Source organism: Macrobrachium nipponense, chromosome 46, assembly GCF_015104395.2.
Source record: "Macrobrachium nipponense isolate FS-2020 chromosome 46, ASM1510439v2, whole genome shotgun sequence".
In the NCBI taxonomy this organism is placed as follows: Eukaryota; Metazoa; Arthropoda; class Malacostraca; order Decapoda; family Palaemonidae; genus Macrobrachium; species Macrobrachium nipponense.
This window is the reverse complement of record NC_061106.1, coordinates 20,400,066-20,425,105: the sequence shown is the minus strand read 5'-3', so window position 1 is coordinate 20,425,105 and position 25,040 is coordinate 20,400,066. Positions and strand designations below refer to the sequence as shown.

Below are 25,040 nucleotides of genomic sequence, written 5' to 3'. Positions count from 1 at the left end.
TTTTTATGTCCGCACGTTACGAATTCATGCATCATTTTGTGATAATATTTTCTCTGTGTTGCCTTGATCGTTTTACAATGTGTTACATACCAAAATGATCGCAATTTAGTGTACAATACAACGAAAAAAAATTAACTCGATAGCTTTAACCGTTTTCTCACAGCGCAATTTGTATACAATTATATATGAAATTTTTTTCACGCTGTCATATATCCCAATATTTATATATGATAATGATATTTTTTTCATTTCTGATGGTTGCATACTCAACTTCAAGCAATGACAAAAAAAGGAGCCAAAAATGAACGCTTAATCTTGAAAACTGAACGTGCTGTGATTTTTTGAAAAAAACATTTTTTCCGCTTCGGCGCTCACTCGTGAACGCCGCCGGCATACGGGAGACAATTTTTAAAATACCGCTTTGGCGTTTAAGGGTTAATGGTGGCTCTTTTAGGTTAGTATCAGTGCCATAACTCTATTATCAGCACCAATTTCCAGTTATCGGAGCCGATGATAGTTATGGCACCGATACATACCCAAAAGAGACACCATTTAACTGGTTATCGGTGGCAAAATCTGGTTCTAGGCGCCATGAGCACCACAAATCACCGATTTTCACTTTTCATCAAGCCATCAGAACAGAACCCCTGCCAATAACCGGAGACTGCTTGTACCACGTACGCTCATCATATTACATATTCTATTACTGTATGCAGGCAGTCCCCCGTTATCGGTAGACTCGGTTAATAGCGATCTGTTTTATGGCGTTTGTCTAGTGCCATAAATCAGTGATTTATGGTGCCATAATGAGCTAAATTTCAGTTATCGGCACCATAAGGTGCCAATGATAGAGTTATGGCGCCATAACATATTCAACAGAGGCGCCATTAACTGGTTATCGGCACTGTTAACCGAAACCTGCCATAATTCGCCGAGTTTCGGTTAATGGCGGTTTTTGCTTATCAGCACCCCACCAAGAACAGTGTAAAATATGATCTCTCGTATCATGTGACCCCCAAAATACAAAGTGATTAAAAATTTGTCATTTTATTGAGTATCTTGTGTATTATGTGAGTTCCTATGTTGAGAGCATCAAAATTCATAAGGTTGGTGGTTCAGCGTTGAGTTACTCCGAAACCCCAAGATAAAAAAAAAACCAAGATAATAAAATAATTGTACATCTGTCAAGCCTTAAGAATACTATCTCCCTCTCTCTCTCTCAAACAGAATATACATCTAAAATCTGAGTGGCCAACAGAGACCGTTAGCCTATGACAGCCTCTACTTCTGTTCTATTTATATATAGACAGCACTACATTTGAACGTTACTATGATCATGACTATTTGACTGCTGATGGCAATAATTACTCAACAATTTTCTTTATATAATTATTTCTTCATGAAAACAAGAACTTAACAATAGTAATTTTAACTTTAATATAGTGGTATGAAAAATCCCACGCAGTCTGTCATCGTGATGACTCATTAATTGCAAATCCTGTTCTCGGACCATCCTCAAATGTACGACTGCAAACTGATGCTTTTAGTAAAACAATGAAAAATACTGTAAAAATACTTAGGTACAAGGTAAAAAAACTTGATCCCCTGACTCTGGAAGAACACTCCACAATATAAAGCACCCTGACAAAAATGTGGTTACTTACAGCCCCTCTGCCTCGCTTCACATTTTTACAGAATTTTCGGGCATCCCCCTCACACCCATCTTGAAGTCTTGGATCCAGTCTGAAGTTTTCATGTCGTTGAAATAACTGCTGTCGAAGCTGCTGACGGCATGGCTTGGAGACCTGATGACGGTTGTCTGCTAAAATGTCATTCCGAACTTGCAAACTCAGGCATTCAATAACATCTGCCCTAAAAAAAAAAGAGAAAAATCATGCACTTCAAGATGTAAGATGTCATCAACATGTCAAGGCAGTATCTTGTGCAGTATGCACATTAACTATTTGGTTCAATTGTTAACATTCATTTACTACATGTTATTCTCTTCAAGAGTGAAGTATCAAGTACATGTCATAGTGTAGTACATTTAAAATAACTATGTATGCTGAGATTTTCAATGATAATTACACACATACAATTGCCTGACTGAATGGGGCAAAAAAACTTGTATTTCTCACATTCAAAGATCAATATTTCCCTTTAGGCAATAATGTGTGGTTGTTGTCACTCCGCTTTCACCCTTTTCAATCTCAAATCTTACCTGCAATATTTTCTGTTTCCTTTTTGTGCTGCTTAGTGCTTCTGACAGTTCTAGTTCAACCCAACAAATACCCACAGATTTAAGAAAAAGACAGAATAAAAATTCAATGGTCTTTTCTATATGGTCATTTGATAATTTTACTCAATAAGATATACGCCATAAAAATAAAAATGAATTTTATTAAATTTTACCTGTTTATAAATTCTCTAACATTGAACTTGTCAGGACACAGTATTCTCCCACTAAGAAAATTAGGGAAGAGAGAGAGAGAGAGAGAGAGAGAGAGAGAGAGAGAGAGAGAGAGAGAGAGAGAGAGAGAGACGAGAGAGAGAGAGAGAGAGCAGAGAGAGAGAGAGAATTTTTTTTTCAATAATCAAATCTTCTTACTTTAAAATATACATATTTTATTTCCTCTTTGCTTCCTGACTTTCTTTTCTGTTTGCTATTTGCTAATTTGAACTAAAGCAGGTGTTGACATTATCATGAGGCCTTTTTCCCTTCAAAATCAACCCAATCAAAACATTCACACTCCCACATGCATGCTCACTTTTATTTACTGTTTAAAATGAAAACAGAAAAAATGAGAGAGAAATCAATTCAGAGATGATGTAAAACAGAGTGACTGACTGCAATTTTTAATGTTTTCATTCCATTCTTAAATAAATGAGAATCTCTCCAAACATTCTGAAAAATAAACAACCCCATCTTTCTCTTCATTTGTTCTAAGTTATACACATCAGTGAAGTGGTTTCTTTCCTATACCTAATTTTTTTGTATTATGTTGTGAATTCTTATCTCTTTCTTTTCAACAACTGTTTCAATTGCTCTATAATTTCTCTGTTGCTGACTTTCTCACGATAAGGAATGTAGGATCAGGCTGCTATCCAGCTGTTTTTTGGAGGATGGGAACTAGCTGGACGGGGAAAGTTGCAAGAGATTTTCACAGCATTCACTTTTGTTTTTTTCTTTTTATAGATACCTACAAGTATTCACATCCCTATACATATTCACTTCTATGCTGCATGTACCAGAGTATCCGTCTGTCCTCACAGGTCAGCTAGCTATCTCTCTTGATGGCTCTCTCATTTCTTTTTTCCACCATCATTCACTAATATCAAAAAATTATATAAATATACAGTATATTCACTTGCAAAAAAGAAAGTGAAACACTCTTCTACAATGGTACTACTGTCTGCTGAGTGTACTGAAGTACTTGTCCAATAATTTTATTTGGTCTCTCCTCATCCTTGATTCACTTTCATAACAATTAACTGAAAATAGAGACTCCAACAAAATTTCTTTCTTTTCCTACCCTGATATTTGACACCAATCATATTTTGAACAATTATGGGGGAAAAAATTTCAACAGCTAGTGTTACTTTACATTCTGAGCATGTAAGAACTGGGTCATGGGCTATTCATCACATGTCTGTGGGTCAAACATGAGTGATCACTTATAAGGCAAATGAAAATTATTTGTGCCATTACTTTTGATACGATTAATTCCACATTAACAATACTGAGTATTGATCTGCCCTTTTAATTTCGCTGCTATCAGAATCATTACTGCTTATATTCTACAATTTATTGATTAATAATCATGGGTTTTAGGGATGTTAAGTAATCACAATAAAAATATCAGTTGCACCTTTGGCCACTTCTATCAGCTTCACTTCTTTTACTACCTGTATGGGTACGAATGCAACTGATGATAAAGTGATACTGAAAAGTTGGAAAGTGAAATGAATAGCTGTTGATGTACTAGTCCACAAGTTTGCAAGCAAACTAGAAAAAATATTTGATAGATAACAATGTACCCTTTCATACGTGGGATGTCTAACTTACCTACCTAATGCTTCACTAATTTAAACCAGTGAATGAGTGTTTTAGTTAAGCAAAAGAGGTTTGCAATTATATCAAAACTCAATAACCATCAGGGAAATCAAATTTGATTTCAGTTCTGACTCAAGGGACATCAGGATTTGTATTTAAGCCACAACTGCCTGATGCTCAAAAAGAAACTCTCATTCATGTGTTAAAGAAACTCTCATTCATGTGTTAAAAAAGGAACTAACTGCTTAAAAAAAAAAATGAACTAAAAGTCCCTGTACCAGAATATGTAGCATAGTTTACACATATCCAATTTGCCTCAGCCATATTTTCATAAAAAAGTAATAGCAAAGAACATTCATCACCAATTTTTTCAGGCAACCCTAGAGCAACAAACTATGCCAGCACAAGGCAAGCTTAATCTAAAACTAACTTCACCAGTCAAAAAGACAGTGTTCCATACTATAAATAAAGCAAACATCCCCAATTTATAGCAGCAGACAACTTGATAAATACAAACATTTAAGCCATTTTTTTCCATGCAAGGCTAGATAAGCATTATATCATGGATTATATTACTAGAATTACTAGAACCAAATACATATACATTACAAGATGTATCAGATACATATATGAATGAAATATTCCACAGAAACATATTAATTATACGACATAATGTAATGTCAAGTGAATCATAAATTCATGAAGAAATTCTACGGAAACAAATGAATAAGACAGTACAAGCAACTTACTTATTCTTTGGTTTGGGTTTATTACAAAGAACTTTGCAACATCAGGGCTGCAGGCTTCTTTGAATCGTGGGGAGAATGTGTAGTCTTTCAGTGCCAGCAGCTGAAAAACAAATTTGATCATGCTCAGTTCTAATACAAAATTATACAGTGCTCCCTTAAATAAAGTACAGCATTTTCATCACTTTTTTTTTAAATCTCAAAATAACTAATAATATTCTGTAAAATAGCCAAAATATAATCAAGCCATTCAAACAATTATAGTTGATATTTAACCACCACAAACACCCTTCATACAGAAATCAAGTACAATAACTACAGAGTAGTTTCATGAAAAAACACCTGGAGTTAATATCCAAACAACAAGGGTATGGTTTGCACCAAAAAATATATACTTGCTCTAAAATTTTTTCTGAGGCTAGTAATTTCTATTACTACTATCTCAATATGAACACATTCCTATGCATCAAACCAAAAGGCCATAGATTTTTCAGACATGATTCCAAAGAACAGAATGCCACATTGTAGGGAAGAACTGGTTTAAGCCAAGAAAATTATAGACATCACAAGACCATCAATGGCTGCACATTCTTAAAAGCCATGCATGGCCTGGAAAAAAAAAACACTGTAAAGGAAATTTAATTTTTCCTGTCTTTCAGAGGAACATCATCAACTAGCCAGTAAAAACACACCACTGAAGACAATGTACATTCATATAGCCACCTGAACAGACACCATTCCTGAAGTAAAAAATAAAAGACGGAACTTAAATAACTGGCTGGAGAGAGAGAGAGAGAGAGAGAGAGAGAGAGAGAGAGAGAGAGAGAGAGAGAGAGAGAGAGAGAGAGAGAGAGAGAGAGAGAGAGAGCCAACTGTCATTACACCAATGAAATACTCCAAAATCACCAATCCACAAGAAGGGACTTCCACATTTTAGAATAAGATCTTACAGCAACAACATCTGAAATTGCAAGAGAACAATAAAATGTTGCCAACCCTTACTTCTGCCAACCTTAAGCCTGCTCCCCATTCATACATAAGAGTACTACCCTTTTATATATTCACTTCCTTACTTCTGTAGGAGACTGCCAGTGAGCACAATAACATGTTAAGAGGTAATAACACGAACAGCAGTATCTTTCCATGTAAGAATAAACAGAGATGGGTACATAAACTAAATCCAGCTGAAACAGTAATAGTTTTCAAACGCAGTTACCCCAGAAGGGGAATCCTTCCATAATATCATTATTATTGATCAAAGTGATGCTCAAATCAAGGTGCCCCCATACTCATACAGATAATGATCAAAGGGGCTGGCCATAGGCAAGATCAGAGCACATCTAAATTAGAGTTTATGATCTTACAAACAGTAAAAACAAAATTTTGGATATACACTGTTCCCTACAGTAGGGAACAATTTGCTAGTGTTTTTTATACATTACCTGCCTTTTGTTGAAATTTATATACCTAACTGACAAGTGTACACTGAACATAACTTGATGGAATGTAGGCTACACAAGCCCAAGGGAGACTACATTGAGGTAGTTTTGAAATTCCACATATATACTGAGCAGAATTTTACCGTAGTATCAATCTAATTATATATTATTTACACATTTGTAAGATCTATACTGCTGAAGTCAGAGCTTGGCTATAATAAGAGCAAATGCTACAACAAAAAAAGTAGACACATCATTTCTCTTGATAGGGCTATTACACTACGTAATCATAATTACCTACAATTTACAGTTATCCATCCCAAATTCAGATAACAGGAAACTACTGTAACCCAATTCTGACTAAAATCTACACAAAATTGTTACAATGGTGAACAAAATTATCAAAATTACCATCACTATTTCATTCATATACCTTACTTGGAAAATGTTATTGTTATAATACAATTAAGTTTATTTGTTCATACTTACCTGGCGAGATATATATAGCTGTATTTTCTGAAGTCCGACAGAATTTAAAAATTCGCGGCACACGCAGTGGGCGGCCAGGTGGTAGTACCCATTCCCGCCGCTGGGAGGCGGATATCAGGAACTATTCCCATTTTCTATTCATATTTTATCAGTGCCACTGTCTCCTGAGGGGAGGCGGAGGGGGTGGGCACTTTAATTATATTATATCTGCCAGGTAAGTATGAACAAACTTAATTGTATTATAACAATAACATTTTGTTCATGAAACTTACCTGACAGATATATATATAGCTGAATCCCACCTTCGGATGGGGGGAAGAGACAGAATAGGGATTTTTGGGTGGGAAACTAAATTAAGTAGATGAAATACATCTTGGTTCCTGACCTGTTAGCATAGCCGACTTCGTGATTACTGTCACCAAAGTCTGCTTCTGCGTTACTAGAGTTGCCAGCGAGGTAGAGACCTGTAATGCTGGTGCGCTCTAGATGATCTGTCAACGGGGGCGTGACCACAAGTGACTAGACCATATGACCATACTCTGAGGACACCGAAGCTAAAACCACCACCTGACCTAACCTATCAAAGTTAGTTCCATAACTTCTAGGCTAAAGAAAAGGAACGCGCCTCAAGCGACCAACCCTTCAAAGTTAAAAGCACACCTATCCTTTTCTATAGGATAGGATTCGTGTGCTTCCTGCACCCAATAATATATCTAGGATATGTATGGTCCTAGCGACTTACGGATCTGAAATGTCGTCTTCACATCCCGTCGGGAGTGTGAAGCGAACACAGAGTTGCTTCGCTAAAGCGTGGCACTCAGGATGTTATGAGTGGCATGCTCTGTGAAATGCTTCCGAGGCCGCGCCCTCACCTCTTGAGCATTCATATAAGAAAAAATCTCAAATCTTTATGCAAACATAATGAATGAGACCTCTTAAAAGAACTCCTTGGCTATAATGCCAGGTGGGTTTTGTTCTTGGACATGAAACCAGTTCCTGAGTCTTTTTACGGAACTAACCGCAGATTGTCGGGAGGGCGGTGAACGCGAAACCCAGAGTTGCTTCACTAAAGCGTGGCACTCAGGATGTTAACTGAGTGTCATGCTCTGTTGAAATGCTTCGAGGCGCGCCCTCACCTCTTGAGCATTGATATTAAGAAAAAATCTCAAATCTTTATGCAAACATAAGAATGAGACTCTTAAAAGAACTCCTTGGCTATAATGCCAGGGTGTTCTTGGACATGAACCAGTCTGGTCTTTTACGGAACACCGCAGATTTGTCCGTTGACCGTGACTTTCTATAGTTTTATCAAGATAAAACTTGAGAGACCCTACAGGGCACAGGACTCTCTAATGCCCTTGCCCAATAATTTGTGCCCATACCGTTCGGTCTCCAAGCCTTCGGGTCAAGGGTTAGACAGGTTTTCGTTCTTATCAAGAACGGGAAGGCTTAGAGGACAGACCGCATTATGTCCTTTAAAGCCAAAACCTCTGATGAGGCTTAAAACCTCACTAAACCTCCTTGCCGTGGCTAGAGCGGTTGAGAATATTAGCCTTTCTGGTCACGTGTATTAAGTTCGCAGAAAGGAAGGTTCGAAATGCTTTTGGCATCAGAAACTCAGACTACGTCTAAGTTCCCTGCCGGAACCTTTGATCCAGAGAATTTCAAGATCTCCACAGACCTCAAAGATCGTGAAGCTTTGTTGTTGACAGAACGAATCTCTGAGCCTAGAGGCCGTCAACAACATATTTGCATATTCTACAATAGTTAGGACTTCTATCTTATCTCATACTTCATACGGAAAGATAGAACCATAACGAAATTCACAGAGGTCCGAGGTGGAGGAACAGTCATTTCCCTTCACTATCTCCAGAAACGGCCCCCTCCGATTGAAAACTGAAAATAGGCAGCACTGCTTTGCCTTGGCCAAGAGACTGCCATTAATCTTGAAGATCTTATCGCTTCTCGATAGTCTGAACGCCTTCAGACTCAGAGAGGAGAGATATAGATACTTCACTAAGTGACGATGTTAGATTACACCGATTCTTCTCGGGAAGGGTCTTTGGACAATTCTCTGAATTAACCTGACCTCTGTGAATCCAACCTCTTAGAGGCCAACATGTGGCGACTAAAGCTAATCCTCTAGGATCATGAATAAGGGAAACAACTTAAGAAGGAAGCTCCTTCGTCTCAATATTACGAAAAACGTAACGAAAGGACGCCCTCAGTCTCTCTCACTTTCGACATACTTCTAAGTGAGGATTACTCAGACGTCAGTAGTTGTTGCCTTCGATCGAGAAGACCCGCACGGACGTGCACTAGTTTAATGAACCTCTTGAGGATCGTTACGTTCCGTGCCCAAGCCCATAACCAATTCTCTTTTCTTCTCGAGCTATGAGAGAGCTGAGAAATTATCCGAGATGATTTGGGCCACTCGATCCAAACTCACCCTTCGAGGAAACTGGAGAAGACCGACCAATTTGGCTTCCAATTCTTTCAGACAATGTGCCAGAACATCTGTTCTCTGTTCGGATGTCTGGCACCCTCTCGCTATCACCCGAGGTGATCCTCAAGCCGTTGGAGAGAAAAATTAGAATTACAAGATCTTTGATGTTATTCCAATTTCTTCGTGAGAGAAAATTTTTTTTTGTAGAGGTCTGAATTGCTTTTATTAAAACAAGGGAAAAAAACAAGCTTCTCCAGCAAGGAAATGGTCCCCAGCAGAAAAAACTCATCCATTCCCTCACTCAGCCTGCTTCCTTCCCTAAATAAGGCTGCGCTTTGCAATAAGCAGGAGAGCATATTATAGTGCTATGCCGCGGTAGATTCGTACAGAATGTAATGTTACCGTGCGGTAAAACCCGCACCTAACAAGTATAAGAGATATCTTGTTGAAAAAATTTTCTAAGTAAAACGGCAGGTATGATCATTCAAGATTACTAGAAATTTCCTCAACCCGAGGCTAAAATCCATGATTGTAGGGCAGAGAGACGGATTATTCAGCCATTCCCGCAAGGAGAGAGACGTAACCAACCGCGCATGACACAGAGCTAGCCGGTACTGCGTAGATCACAGTAACAGCAGCCTTGATCATCGTCTCGCACTATGTGCCTGAGTTGCCAGCTACTCCTTTTACGAAGGGATAGGTATGAAATTATCGAGCAAAAGGAAACTCTCAAGCAGGCATATTTAAACGAAACAAAATTCGCTAAATACAGAAGCTGAGTTTTGGTGTTGCAGGTTCAATTAGAATATTCTCGTCTAAGTCGCAATCCGTAGAATAACTAGGATATGCGCCTACCCCTCGGACAATTCAACTGCTTAGTAGAATCATGTCGCGAGGTTAATATACGTAGTATATTTATAGTATTCTGAACAACGATCTCCATCCTAAATTCTTTCCTTCAAGAAAACAAAAATAAGGATTGGAGGTCGACCACCTTCGATCTCTATCAAAAAGAGTGAAGGAGAAGTCTTCCTCGAAGGAAAGCTTCAATGGTGAACAGAATACATCTGCCTGAGTTGCCAGCTACTCCCTTTACGAAGGAATAGGTATGATATTATCGAGCAAAAGGAAAACTCTCAAGCAGGCCTATTTAAACGAAACAGAATTCGCTAAATACAGAAGCTGAGTTGGGTGTTGTCGTAACAATACCTGAAGAGTTGTTCTTACTCCGAAAACTCTTGGAAGGTTGAAGGGAGTGTCAAATAAATACATTAGAACAACAGTTCTTTCGGCTTCTATCCGCAGAGGTAAATACGATATGTGTATATGACTTGACCCATGCGTTAGCAAAATGATGCAAAGATAAACTACGTAAGTATTGTAGTAATTTGAACATCGAATTCTCTACTACATCTTTCCTCGACGAGGAAGAGAGAAAGAAAGGAAAACAACTGTCCACGTTCTAATGAACGAGACTTTTAAAAGAACTCCTTGACTCTTTTCCAAGAAAAAAAAGGGGAGTAATATTCGAATAGAGATCATCAAGAGAGAACCAGAGGATCGAAAAAAGACCGTCAATGTTCTTATGATATTGGACAAAAGACTTCCTGGATAGTCTACAAGTCTTTCTCTTAACCCCGATGAGCCTCTGAAAATGAATGAGAGCTCTTCCAAAATTTGTTAATGAGTTTTATTCGCTTAAACGATAAAAACGTTAAAATCTATGTCAATGAGAACTACCCCATTTATGAGGGGTACCCCCACTTAAATGACAATGGGGAAAACGTCCTGACTTGACAAACTATTAGCACTTGCTAATAGGGGAAAGGGGGAAAAACCCTTTACATGACCGAAAGTCACCCAGGAATCCAGAGTATATAATCTTCCGATTCTCAAAGAAATCGATGAAGAGGAAAGAGGGATCGAAGAAAAAATTCGGGTATGTCTCTCCGCTAACTCCGAATCCTTTTAAAAATTTCTGTAAAGAAATGTCCTCAACAGCAAATAAGACGTCCTTCAACAAGTCTTTTCTCTCGCAAAGCGTCCTGCCGAGCTTCCACCGAAGCGTCCTGGCGAATGTCCACAAAAGCGTCCTGCTGAGCGTCCTCAAAAGCGTGCTGGAGAGCGTCCTGCTGAGCGTCCTCAAAAGCGTCCTGCCGAGCGTCCTGCTTAGCGTCCTGGAAAACGTCCTGCTGAGCGTCCTCAAAAAACGTCCTGCTTAGCTACGAGAGTGTCTGAGCAGAGAACACCAAGTCTTCTGAACGACGTTTCAGAGAGGAACTCGTTGAGCGCCTTGATGCATGCAAGGAAGGCCCGCCAAGAGGCGTCCTGGCGAGCGACCTTGCCAACATCTCAATGTTATGACGAACCGCGTTTTGCGTATGACATTGAATATTTTAAGGGACGTCCTCATGCGAGTCTCCATGGAGAGCCGCACGCTGCTACCTGAAGAGTGTGAACACTAAAGGAAGACGTATGGCTTTCGTCTTCCGCAAGGTGCTTGCCGAGCGTCCTGGAGAATGTCTCTAATTATAGGACGTCGAGCACCTCCAAAGCTTCCTCACGTCTAAATTGCCCTTCTTATGCCGACCAGAGACAATAAGTGTTTGACTGTGCACAGCAGCTTGCCGGCGCGTCAAACTTATCAGCTTGCTTTTTCGAAGTAAAGCGAACGTTACATAACGTATACGGAGCGCCATGAGGAGAGGAGACGGAATACTGAGTTGCTCCTCCAAAAGGTGGAATCAAGAATGTCCTTGATTACCAAATTCTTTTGGAATGCTAGCGATGTTGAAAACAGCTCTAACTTCATGAGCGTTCACTCGCAGGAGGCTCAAATCACTCTTCTGGCAAGATGAATGAACCTCCTTAATAATGTATAAGTGATGTATACATGAGCGTTCATATACATGATCGTTCACTCGCAGGAGGCTCAAATCACTCTTCTGGCAAGATGAATGAGCCTCCTTAATAAGGTATAAATGATGTATAACATGAGCGTTCACTCGCAGGAGGCTCAAATCACTCTTTCTGACAAGATGAATGAGCCCTCCTCCTTAATGTAGGGTAAATTGATGTATACATGAGCGGTCACTCGCAGGAGGATCAAATCACTCTTCTGGACAAGATGAATGAGCCTCCTTAATAATGTATAAATGATGTATACATGAGCGTTCACTCGTGACGAGAGAGAGGACGTGAAGCGCCTCTTCTTCTAAAGCTTCTTTAGGGGGCGCGAGTCCTTCCGAGAACTCCAAACCCCTGTGTGGGGAGGACGCCTCGGAGGACGAGAAGCAATCCTTCAAGATTCGTGCCACGGCACGATCTTTACAGCCTGGCGGAAGAGGTCAACAGGTTCTGCCGAAGGGACGCCAGATCGGTGGGGAGCCCCCGTAACCCTCTTGCGGCTTTCGACATGCCCTCTCCCTGAGTCCTGGGAGTCGACAGAGGTCCAGGCCTAGAGGCATTATGGGGCGATCTGACGCCCCCCTCCACCAACACAAGGGGCACTACACTTCACAACACTGATTGGAGAGCGAGCACTTAGTCTAAGATTACTTGATGTAATCCTCTAGCAGACACTTCTTCTAGGCCCGTAAGCCATACCACAGGGTTAGGCAAAATAAATCTACGAGGAGGTTAGAAGGTTCATTATTTCTAACTTCTGTTTACTGTGGAGGAAAACTCCTGATTCTAAACACCGCTCAAAAATGCGTAAATGAATCCTCCTTCTTCCGTAATCAGTCACACATTAACACTAATTACCTTATGCAAAGAAAACATGTAAACGTCATATATACTAAGCGAGTGTCTACCGAAAGTTCCAGTAGCCTCACCTTACCATGCAGACAACAAAGTCTGAAACATAGGCTAACTAGCTTCAGACATCAAATGCAATGAAAAAATTTACGATAGCGTATGCCTAGCCACAAATCCCAGTTAATAATCGAAAGAATAATTAGGATACTTAAGTGGCTAATGAAGTTTCAAAATCCTAGGCGGAGGTCTGTAAACAGTTGTTTACCGACGGCGACAGAAAAAAATATGAATAGAAAATGGGAATAGTCCTGATATCCGCCTCCCAGCGGCGGGAATGGGGTACTACCACCTGGCGCCCACTGCGTGTGCCGCGAATTTTTAAATTCTGTCGGACTTCAGAAAATACAGCTATATATATATCTGTCAGGTAAGTTTCATGAACAAATGTTTAATTACAACTTAGCACTTTGGGTATATTCAAATGAAATAAACATTCTTGTGATAAATAAAAAACACACTCCAAGAAGCTTCATCTTTCTGTCTGGTTTTCAGTTATCCAATACCTAGTAAGTCACTGTGGCAATCAACTAACAGGATTTTACAGTACCTCAAGAAGGATTAAAATGACAATTTGTCGAAAAGATTTTTGCATTTTTCCTAACTATACAAACCTGAGGTCCTTTAACAATAGGAAGTAGCTAGCGGCAGCTGGAAACGGTCGTAAGCTCGAACAAGGGAGGGAGAACGGTAGTTAACTGCTTGTCCGATCGTCGCGCGCCGCGCGACTGGGAGGTCAAACAAATCACTTTTTGCTTTTGGCCCATGCAAATACGCAGAGTGAGGGGTGGCATGAGGAGGGACTTTATGTTAAAGGACCTCAGGTTTGTATAGTTAGGAAAAATGCAATTTTCGACAAATTGTCATTTGTTCCGATACGTAATACAAACCCTCGGTCCTTTAAACAATAGGAAGACTCACTTCTTGGTGGGAGGAATCTGAGTCTTTTTGATGAACAGACTGGTGTTTCGTCCATCCACCCTGGAATGCCTCCACCCTGGTCGTAAGAGCGAGGGAGGGATCCAAGCCTCTGTCCGATTGATCGGGGGTGTGCACCGCAGGATCAATGGTCAGACCTCGGGCGGGGCCAGAGTACTAAGAGAGAGGCAAGGTATCTCTTCGTACCAGCAATCAAGAAACCTGTTCCTGTTTGCAAGAGGCAACATAAAGTATGGGTTGTCTCAAGCTGGCATCCACTTCCTCCCCCTTGTTTTTGGAGGAAGTGGTGGAATATAACGCTCCTATCCCTAGTGAAAGGGATAGGATGGGCTCTGTTGAGTAGCTCACCGCATCTTGTCCTTATCCAGCAGGGTGACGACCGTGTCCCTCAACCACAGGTAGAGGGGAAGAAAAAGATGGGAAGAGGAGCCAGTCACACTCTCATTCACCATCCATTCTTACGGTCACACCAGGACTCGATGCTGTTCAGCCTGCGAGGGTCTGGTTCGCTACACAACGTGTTGAGCAGCACCACGGGTCCCAAGGAAAAAGAATCCAAGGACCTGTGGGCAATATCCCGAAGGTAGAAGGAAGGGCATGTGGTCTGGTTGGACCAGACCCCTGCCTTCAGTACCTGCGCCAAGGAGAAGTTCTTGTTGGGACAAGGCAGCATCTCCTTCGCATCGAGGCGGTGAAGTCCATTAGGGAGGGGATTGTGAACGACTCGAACCAATCGTCAGGGACGAAGGGTTTGAGTCTTCGTACGAAGTTCGGTACGAAATCGAGCGTCACGGATCCCCATCCCCTGGGTGCCTGACTTCGCAGGAGAAGTCATGCAGTTCCTCAGAGGAAAAGAAGGAAATAGTCGCATGACCTATCCCTCTTCTCTACTTCGTGATGTCAGTACCCATACTGGTCTGTCGTAGCAACGAAGTCTCTCGCATCCTCCTATCCCCATGCAGCGAAGTTCTCGGTAGTGGATAGGACACCGACACTCCATGGTGGGTGTCAATGGTATGGGTACTGTGACAAGCTATTAAAAACGAAGTAATGTTGCTGTGTAACAACCGAACTAAGTCAACAGCGTAATTCGTAACTGACTCGGGCGCTCTGACAGCTGCCGACTGACTGCGTTCGGTAGGAGGCAAGTTGTCAAAGCATCCGAGTAAGTCACGTGACCTTCGCCTTTGAAGGGTTATGCCGAGAGACCAAACAAATGATGTTTGTTCCGACACGGCATACAAACCTTCGGTCCTTTTACAATAGGAAGGTACTAGCGGCAGCTGGATAGGTCGTAGCTTTCGAACAAGGGGTTCGGTAGTTAACTGCTTGTCCGACAGGCGCGCGCGCGCGACTGGTAGGGTAAACCAAATCACTTTTGCTTCGGCCTGCTGGCGTGTGGACGTGTATCATCGCTCTCTGCCCGCTTCATCGTCGTTTGCTTTCGCATGATTGTGTTTTTCTTTTTCTATTTATCTAGTGCAAACTGAATTGTAAGTACAATCATTTCATTGAATTCAATTGTGAAATTAAAGGATCTTGGTTTCACCACGCCCTCCGATTACCCGAGTGCCGGGACTGAAGGGCGTAAGTGCGGGAATTCATTTTCCCAAGAAATGATCCTCGTATTGTTGTATGCTCGGTGCCGAGGGCGGGAGCGCTCGCTCCGAGCGTAGATTGGGTTGGAAATGTGTAGATGAAAATCGTAAGTAAGTGCTCTTTTCATTTATAATTTTTTTGACCTCTAGGCCCGTTGCCGAACGAAATGCGCTCGGCACGGAAACTTATTCAGTATGGAAGTGGAATCGCAAGTACAGTATTTCTTTTTCATTTTCATATATTATTTTGATTGTAGCAATACTCATTTTGGATCAGTGTCCGAGCTTTACCCGGAAATTGATCCTTCCCCTTTTTATTTTGAATGAAGTGAAATCGCAAGTGCAGTTCTTTTTCATTTTCATTTTTTTGATTGAGATTGCATTGTTACTGGGATCAATGTTTCCGCTATTCCCAGGGAATTGATCCTTCCCCCTTTTCATTTGTATGAAGTGAAATCGCAAGCGCAGTAGTCTTTTCATTTTCATATTTTTTTTTGATTGCATCAATTCATTATGGATCAAGGTTTCCAGAAACCTTGATCCATAAAGGTAAGGAATGGATCCTTTCACCCTTGCGCTCGGTACCGAGGGCGCAAATGCGCTCGATCCGAGCCCTTATTCATTGTGAAGTGAATCGTAATGCAAGATGCATTTTCATTTTATTCCTTATTATTGATTGCATCAATATTTATTTGGTTTCAAGTTCCGCTCAGTCAGGGAATTGATCCTTATGCCCTTGCATTCGGGCCGATGGCACGATTGCTCTCGGCTCTTATATTGTTGTTGGGTACATGGGTACTGTGCGGGGGTGGGGAACGAGAACCCCCCCCCCCCCCGCTCAGCTCAGATGGCCCTTCCCCTTGGGGGGGGGGAGGTTATCGGCGTTCTTCTCCTCGCCCGATCCGTCGAGCGCGGGGGAGGGCGCTCGGTGCCCGATGTACAATTGTATTAGGGGTCTTCCACTCGTTCGGAGAGGGCTCACCCCCCGCGCGAGGGGACTTCCCCCCCCACTAATCGCTACTACTGTTATTTCCGCAGGTGCTCACTGCCACGAGGGTGGAACCTTGGTGAGGTATGGGCGTCCTTCCATTTGCAGGGCGTGCTAGTGTCCAGGGGCTGCGGTTCTATGTCTGGGCCTACTGCGGTCACCCATGGAGTGGTGACCACGCAACCAGGTGACGACGTCCCTCCTCACCTGGTGTACTCGCCTCACGTGGTAACAGTCTTGCCTACAGCCCGCTGTGAAGTGCCGTTCGCCGTACCGAGAGGGGGGCGTGCCGCCGCCGCTCGTGGTTGCCCCGCGGCTGCAGCGACCACACTTCCACTGCCCTAGAACTCGCCCCTGGACCTGCCGCCGGTACCAGGATGTTGCTGGCTGCTGCTCCACTTCCTGTGTTTCCGGTGCTGCCTGCCGTACCTGCCGATTCTGGGCTGACTGTCCATGCAGTTGCTGCGCTGGCTGTCCCTGCCGTTGCTGCTGCTGGTTTCTGTTTCCTGCCGTTGCTGCGCTGGCTGTCCCTACCGATGATGTGCTGGCCGTGCCTGCTGTTCCTGAGATGCCCATGACCTGCTGATGTCGTCCCTGTTCGTGTGGTACTACCCCAGACTTTGGTCTGTCTGTACAGGTGCGTTCCGGGCCCTGTGGCTTCGGCTACAGCAGCCCCCGGGCTCCCGCCCTGGATAGCAGATCTTACGTCTTCCCTGAGGAAGCTGACGAAGAAGAGGAGGAAGGTGTCGTCGTCGTCGTCGTCTTCATCTTCTTCATCGTCGTCGGCTGCCGCCTCTTCCCCTTCGACTTCTAAGGCTTCACAGCCGAGGAAGAAGAAGGTTGCCTCCTCCCTCCTAAGAAGTCTCCCTCGGGAGCTTCTAAGGAACCCGTCTCACCTCGGTGGGACGGGAGGGTTCCTTCCGCTGGTCCTCCTGCTCCTTCGGGGAGCGGGGCCCGTCTCTTCTTCCGCAAGGAAGAAGACTACGGGGACCAGAGGGGTACCGGCTAACACCGGTACTCTCTCCTCGCCTGGTGTCAGTGGTTCTGCCACTGCATCAGGGTCCGTCTCGGCCTCTCGTTCGCAGGTGGGAGGTACCGAGTGTACGGTCGCCTACCAGCGACCGTGCAGCAGGAACCAGACCTCTGAGTCCGCTCAGCGTCAGGTTCACGGCACGGGGCGGAAGACTGGTGACAGCCGCTCATGCGACTCTCACCAGACCAGCTCTCACTCTCGCGGCGAACAGCTGGCTACCCGGGACGTGACGGTCCACGACCGACCACGGGCTGAGGCTGGGAAGAGGTCCTCGTTCGCCGCCAGCCACGGCTGGAACCAGCGAAGTGACGTGCCGAGGACAAAGCACCGGTCCTCACTGTGACAGTGGAGCCTGCAGGTCGCCTAACCGTCGCTCTCACAGAAAGCGACCGGGTACGGCAACCAGCACCAGCTCTTCTGACACTCGAGATCGGGGCCGCTGTGCTCAGTCCAGCCGTTCTCCACAGCGAGACGGTTCGACCAGGCCTGCAGCTCGATCGCCACCCCGCGGGTTTGACGATCGCCTGCAGCCCTCCAAGCCTGCTGGTTCTGCCAGCGAGCAACGAGGGGAGCGTCAGGTCTGCCTCTCCCGTACCTTCAACCACCTCGGGTTACACCGGGAGGAGCGGAGGTATTGAGGAGTGATCGTGAGGGGTGCGCCCCTCATGATCCCACCACAACGCCCTACGTGCCAGGCACGGTTTCTTGGACGGCCAGGGCGTATGCGCAAGTGGATGGAAGACCGAGCGCTGTCGCTGTTCCGCCTTCTTAGGAGGAAGGTTCTCGGAATATGCTCTTGTTCGAAGGGCTTAACGGTCCCACTCTGCAAGATGCTGTGACTTCCGAGATCCAGAGGAACTTTGCCGAGGTTACGGCGCTGATTCGTCAGCACAATGACCTCGGGGAAGGATCGCCGCTCCCACCAGCAGAGCCACGTCTCGGCTCGAGTCGTTTTGGGGCCCGAGAGGGAACCCAAATCGACGGTGGGTCGGCCGCGATCGGAGCTTGCCGACTGTGTTGAACCAGGTAGTCTCTCGTCTCCGGACAAGAAGGCTCTCTCAGTTCTGGAGGTCGAACAAGCTACTTCACCTCCTCTACTGCGACAGAGGCGTTTATACGTGTCTTCGGACACCGATTTAAATACCCCTTCGGTCCACCTGAGGTTTCGACCTCGACGAGGACTGGAATGAGTCGGAGCGGTATCGGCTCTCTACTGTCAGGTGTCGATCAGCCCCACCCAGACGACGTTCACAGTGGCGGCAGATACTTACCTACAGTATGAGTTCGTAACCCTCCTCGGGAAAACGTTTTCTCCTGACTGATACGTTTTACCAGGCTCTGAGAGGCCATCGCCGTAAGGCGATGGCTGCTCCTTTTCTTCTCCAACTGCTAGATCCGCTGGGAAGGCGAGCCAGTATCCAATTCTCCCCCATTCCCTCTCTCCTTACGGCTACGAGGGAAAGGGGAGGGATCCTACAGAGATTTCTCTGTAAGATCCCACGTTAGGGGCTGCGCTACCGGGGGGACCTTCGGGTCCTACCTGACGTAAGCCCCGGTCATTGAGGAGGGATCCTGCCCCCCCTTTCTCGATTTCTACGGGAATCGAGAGGACCACCAGCCGATATCGCCTGACGAATAATTCGGTGGGGGGTTTCGCAGAGTGCTTAGAATTCTACGGAATTTCTAGCGCACTCAGAGTGTTCGAGTTTTTTACGATCTCCAAACACTCAGGCGAGACCACGGTCCAAAGTAAGCGAGAATCCCCGATAATTGTTACACGATAATCGGGAACCTCGCTTATGCTCGAATTCCTGTAATTTCCTAGCATTTGGAAGAAGACGCTGCTGAAAGAAGAGTATCTCACCAGTATGTGCGCTTAACCTGGAATAGAGAAGAACGGACGGGAACTTCCAGTTTGGCTTGAACTATCGTCTTCGGTATTCTGTTCACCATTGAAGCTTTCCTTTGGGAAAGACTTCTCCTTCACTCTCTTGAATAAGAGAACGAAGGCGGTCGATCTCCAATCCTTATTTCTCATTCCTCGAGGGGAAAAGAATTTAGGATGGAGGTCGTGGTACAGAACCTACAAATATACTACGTATATTACCCTCGCGACATGATTCTTTAACAGTTGAATTGTCCGTGGGGTAGGCGCATACCGTAGTTAACTCTACGGTTTGTGACCGAGACGAATTGTATCTTAATTGAACTGCAACTCGGGGTTGCCTGCAACCTCCCAGCAGTTATCAGTTTCGATTTTAGATACTTGGTATTGTCATGACAACACCAAATCAGCTTTTATATTTACCGAAATCCGTTTCGGTTAAATATAATTGCTCGAGCGTATTCTTTATGCTCGATGGTTCTAGCCGAACGTATTCCTTCGTGGAATAATGGATTACCTGGCAACTCAGGATGACGAGTCGCCGAGAGCTACTGCGTATTGAACTGCCTGATAGCGGCTCAGTATCAGCTAGGTCTCGGAGATGCACCGGTCTGTTACGTCTCTCTCTCCCCTGGTTGGATTGACTACCGAACCGTATCTCTGCCCAACAGTCATGGACTTAGGTCTCTGATTAACGGGGATTCTCGCAATAATGAAGGACCATCTACTGCTGTGACGCTCGATTTCATCGCCTTCGACATTGCGAGAATTTTCAACAGAGATATCTCTTGGACTCTGTCATCTCTCTGTTTACCGCACCAGGTAACAGAAGTCTGTACTAGTCAACCAGCTGCATCGCACTGCGATAATGCGAATGATTTTTGCAGACATCTGAGTTTGTCTTCAAAATATCTCGTATTCGTAGGGTGTGCAATTTCATTGCTCGCCCCGAATTAACAGATATGTCAGAAGACATCGCCTACTCTCCGACCTGACAGCTCTACTTCCAAATGTTCAGCCCATGAGAAGCAGTTCTTCAACGTCACATAGTGTTGTTTCTCCTTACCCGAGAATCAACTATACTATGAGATATCTTGCCATCAAGGACCTCGGTCTCTAGAAGGCATTGACTTTCGCCTGTTGGGCACATGCCTTAAGAGAGTCATCACCTTGCCTTCTGGCATCGGTTGGACGAACAAATTATTTGTTTTAGTCTCTTGGCATAACCCTGTTAAGGACGAAGGTCACGTGACTTGCTCGGGTGCTTGGACAACTTGCCTCTACCGAACGCAGTCAGTAGGCAGCTGTCAGAGCGCCCAAGTCTGTTACGAACTTCGCTGTGGACTTAGTTCGGTTGTTCCATAACAATCTTTTCTTCGTCCTAACGGCTTGTCACAGTACCCATACCATCGACACCCACCATTGAGTGTCGGTGTCCTATCCACTACGAGAACAACAACTTCGCTGCAGACGGATAGACCAGTATGGGTACAGGACATCACCGAAGTCGAGAAGAGGGATAGGTCATACGACAATTCCCTTCTTTTCCTCTGAGGTAATTGCATGACTTTGCCTGCGAAGTCAAGCATCCAGAGGATGGGGATTCGTGACGCTCGATTTCGTACCGAATTCGTAGCGAAGACTCTGACCCTTCGGTTCCTGACGATCGGTTAGAGTCCTTCACAATCCCCCTACCCCTCCCTAATGGACTTCACCGCCTTCGATGCGAAGGAGATGCTGCTTTGTCCTGTGAAAGCGAGACCGCGCTTTCTGAAGAAAACTCGACATCCCAGGCTGAGTGTTGAAGACTCTTCGTCAGCACCAAGATGACCTAGAAGTACACTCCCTCGAGTTACACAAGAACTTCTCCGTGGCGCAGGTACTGAAGGCAGGGGTCTGGTACAACCAGACCACTGGCACCTCCTTCTACCTTTTGGATATTGCCCACAGGTCCTTGGATCGTTTTCCTTAGGACCCGTGGTGGCTGCTCAACACGTTGTCTAGCTAACCCAGACCCTAGCAGGCTGAACAGCATCGAGTCCTGGTGTGACTGTAAGAATAGATAAGTGAATGAGAGAGTGACTGGCTTCTCTTCCTATCTTTTTCTACCCCTCTACCTGTGGGTTAGAGGGATACGGTCATCACCTTGCTGGATAAGGACGAGATGCCGGTGAGCTACTCGACAGAGCCCCATCCTATCCCTTTTTCACTAGGGATGGGAGCGAATATCACCAACTTCCTCCTACAAGGGGGGGGGGAGAAGTGGATGCCAACAAGAGACAAAACCATAACGTTGTTGCCTCTTGCAAATAGGAACTTCTTCTTGTTTGCTGGTACGAAGAGATACGCTTGCCTCTCTCTTAGTACTTGGTCCAGAGGTCTGACCATTGATCCTGCGGTGCACACCCCGATCAATCGGACAGAGGCTTGGATCCCTCCCTCGCTCTTACGACCAGGGAGGCTTCCAAGGTTGGGTTCGAACACCAGTCTGTTCACAAAAGACTCAGATTCCACCCACCAAGAAGTGAGTCTTCCTATTGTAAAATAAAAGGACCGAAGGTTTGTATGCCGTGTCGGAACAAATGACAATTTGTCCAAAATTGCATTTTTCCTAACTATAACAAACCTGAGGTCCTTTTACACATAGCCCCACCCTCATGCCACCCCTCACTCTGCAGTTTTTGCTTGGGCCAAAAGCAAAAGTGATTTGTTTACCTACCAGTCGCGCGCTCGCAGCGCGCCTGTCGGACAAGCAGTTAACTACCGAACCCCCTTGTTCGAAAGCTTACGACCTATCCAGCTGCCGCTAGTACCTTCCTATTGTAAAAGGACCTCAGGTTTGTATAGTTAGGAAAAATGCAATTTTGGACAAATTGTCATATTTGTTTGTCACCAATGCCGGACAGCGAGGTGATGATTCTCTTAAGGCATGTACCCAACAGGCGAAAGTCAATTACCTTCTAGAGACCGAGGTCCCTGAAGGTAAAACATCTCATGTTTGTTGATCTCAGCTAAGGAGAAACAACACTATGTACCATTGAAGACGAAGGTAGATATTGAATGCAACCTACGTCTTCACATATGAATCGAGAGAAGGATCTCAAGATTCATAACCTGTGCTTACAAATGACTGAAACGCTAACCGCTATTTCATTGCTGTCCGGTGAGAAGTCGTAGTTGCAATGAAAGCGGGGCGTTCTTCGGTAATGAAAACACAGGTGAAAGCCGCCTGAAGAACTGCTTCTCATGGGCTGAACATTTGGAGGTAGAGCTGTCAGGTCGGAGAGTAGGCGATGTCTTCTGACACATCTTGTAATTCGGGTTGAACAATGGAACAATTGTACACCTACGAATACGAGATATTTTGAAGACAAACTCAGATGTCTGCAAAATCATTCGCATTATCGCAGTGCGATGCAGCGGGAGACGTTGTACAGACTTCTGTTACCGTGCGGTAAACAGAAAGATGAAAGAGTCCAAGAGATATCTCTGTGAAAATTCTCGCAATGTCGAAGGCGATGGAATCTAGCGTCACCGCAGTAGATGGTCCTTCATTATTGCGAGAATCCCCGTTAATCAGAGACCTAAGTCCATGATTGTTAGGCAGAGATACGGTTCGGTAGTCAATCAAGCAGGGGAGAGAGAGACATACATGACCGTGAATCTCGGAGGCCCAGCTGATACTGAGCTGCTACCAGGCAGTTCAATACGCAGTGGTTGAGCCTGCTGACTCGTCATCCTGAGTTGGCCAGGTAATCCATTATTCCACGAAGGAATGCGTTCGGCTAGAACTACCGAGCATAAAAGATATGCTCGGGCAATTATATTTAGGCGAAACGAATTCGGTAAATATAAAAGTTGAAATGGTGTTGTCGTGACAAAACCATAAGTATATAAAATTGAAACTGAAAACTCCTGGGAGGTTGCAGGCAACCCCGAGTTGCAGTTCAATTAGAATACTTCTCGTCTAAGTCGCAATCCGTAGAATAACTAGGATATGCGCCTACCCCTCGGACAATTCAACTGCTTAGCAGAATCATGTCGCGAGGTTAATATACGTAGTATATTTGTAGGATTCTGAACAACGATCTCCATCCTAAATTCTTTCCTCAAGAAAACAAAATAAGGATTGGAGATCGACCATCTTCGTTCTCTATCAAAGAGAGTGAAGGAGAAGTCTTCCTCGAAGGAAAGCTTCAATGGTGAACAGAATACTAAGACGATAGTTCAAGCCAAACTGGATATTCCCGTCCGATCTCCTCTATTCCAGGTTGGTCGCCTACTGTGAGATAAGTTTCTTTCAGCAGCAGTCTTCTTCATAATGCTAGAAATTCCAGGAATTCGAGCATAGGCGAGGTTCCCGATTATCGTGTAACATATCGGGGATGCTCGTCTCGCTCACTTTGGACCGTGGGTCTCTCGCGTAAGTGTTGAAGATCGTAAAAAACTCGAACACTCTGAATGCGCTAGAAATTCGTAGAATTCTAAGCAGTTCTGCGAAACCCCCGACCGAATTCGTCAAACGATATCGGCTGGTGGTCCTCTCGATTCCCGTAGAAAATCGAGAATAGAGCAGGATTCCTCCTCAACGACCGGGGCTTACGTCAGGTAGGACCCGAAGGTCCCCCCGGTAGCGCAGTCCCGAACGTGGGATCCTACAAAGAAATCTCTGTAGGATCCTTCCTTTCCTTTCCCTCGTAGCCGTAAGGAGAGAGGGAATGGGGAAGGAATTGGATACTCCGCGGTCGCTTCCCAGTGGAACTAGCAGTTGGAGAAGAGTGGAGCAGCCTCGCCTTGCGGCGATGGCCTCTCAAGAGTCTGGGAAAACGTATCGTCAGGAGAAAACGTTTTCCCGCGGTAGGGTTACGAACTCTCACTGTAGGTAAGGGTCTGCCGCCACTGTGAACGTCGTCTGGGGTGGGGCTGATCGACACCTGACAGGAGGAGAGCCGAACCGTCCTCCGACTCATTCCAGTCCTCGTCGAGGTCGAAACCTCTCAGGAGGACCGAAGGAGTATTTAAATACGGTGTCCGAAGACACGTAGAAAACGCCGCTGTCGCAGTAGAGGAGGTGGAAGTAGCTTGATCGACCGGCCAGAACTGAGAGAGCCTTCTTGTCCGGAGACGAGAGACACTGGTTCGAGACAGAATCGGCAAGCTCCGATCGCGGCAGACCCCCGCCCAACCGCCGGTTTGGGGTTCCCTCTCGGGGTCACCCCAAAACGACTCGAGTAGAGACGTGGGCTCTGCTGGTGGGAGCGGCAATCCTTCCGCAGGGTCATTATGCTGACGAATCAGCTTAATGACTTCTGCAAATTCCTCTGTATCTCGGGAGTAACCGCGTCTTGCGGAGTAGGACCGTCCAGTCCCTCCAACAAGAATAGATCCCTAGATACTCCTCCTTCAGAAGGAGGAAGAGCGGCAGACCCCTGACGGTCGCCTCCAGCTAATTGCGCGTATGTCCTGGTCGGTCCTAGAACCGTGCCTGGTCCATACGGCGTCATAGCGGGGTCGCGAGCGGCGCACCTCTCGCATCACTCATAGGTACCTCGCTCCTCCCGGCGTAGCCCGAGGAGGTTGAAGGTACAGGAGAGGCAGACCTGACGC

General features: G+C 44.9%; 1 protein-coding gene across 1 annotated transcript in view; it reads right to left on the bottom strand.

Moving 5' to 3' along the window:
- LOC135214793 (Golgi apparatus protein 1-like) overlaps positions 1-25,040 on the bottom strand; it is a 109,345-nt gene that overhangs the window by 29,140 nt on the left and 55,165 nt on the right. The window contains exon 14 of the mRNA XM_064249155.1: positions 1,665-1,872. Coding sequence (XP_064105225.1) covers positions 1,665-1,872 — 208 coding nt within the window. The remainder of the gene's footprint in view (positions 1-1,664; positions 1,873-25,040) is intronic.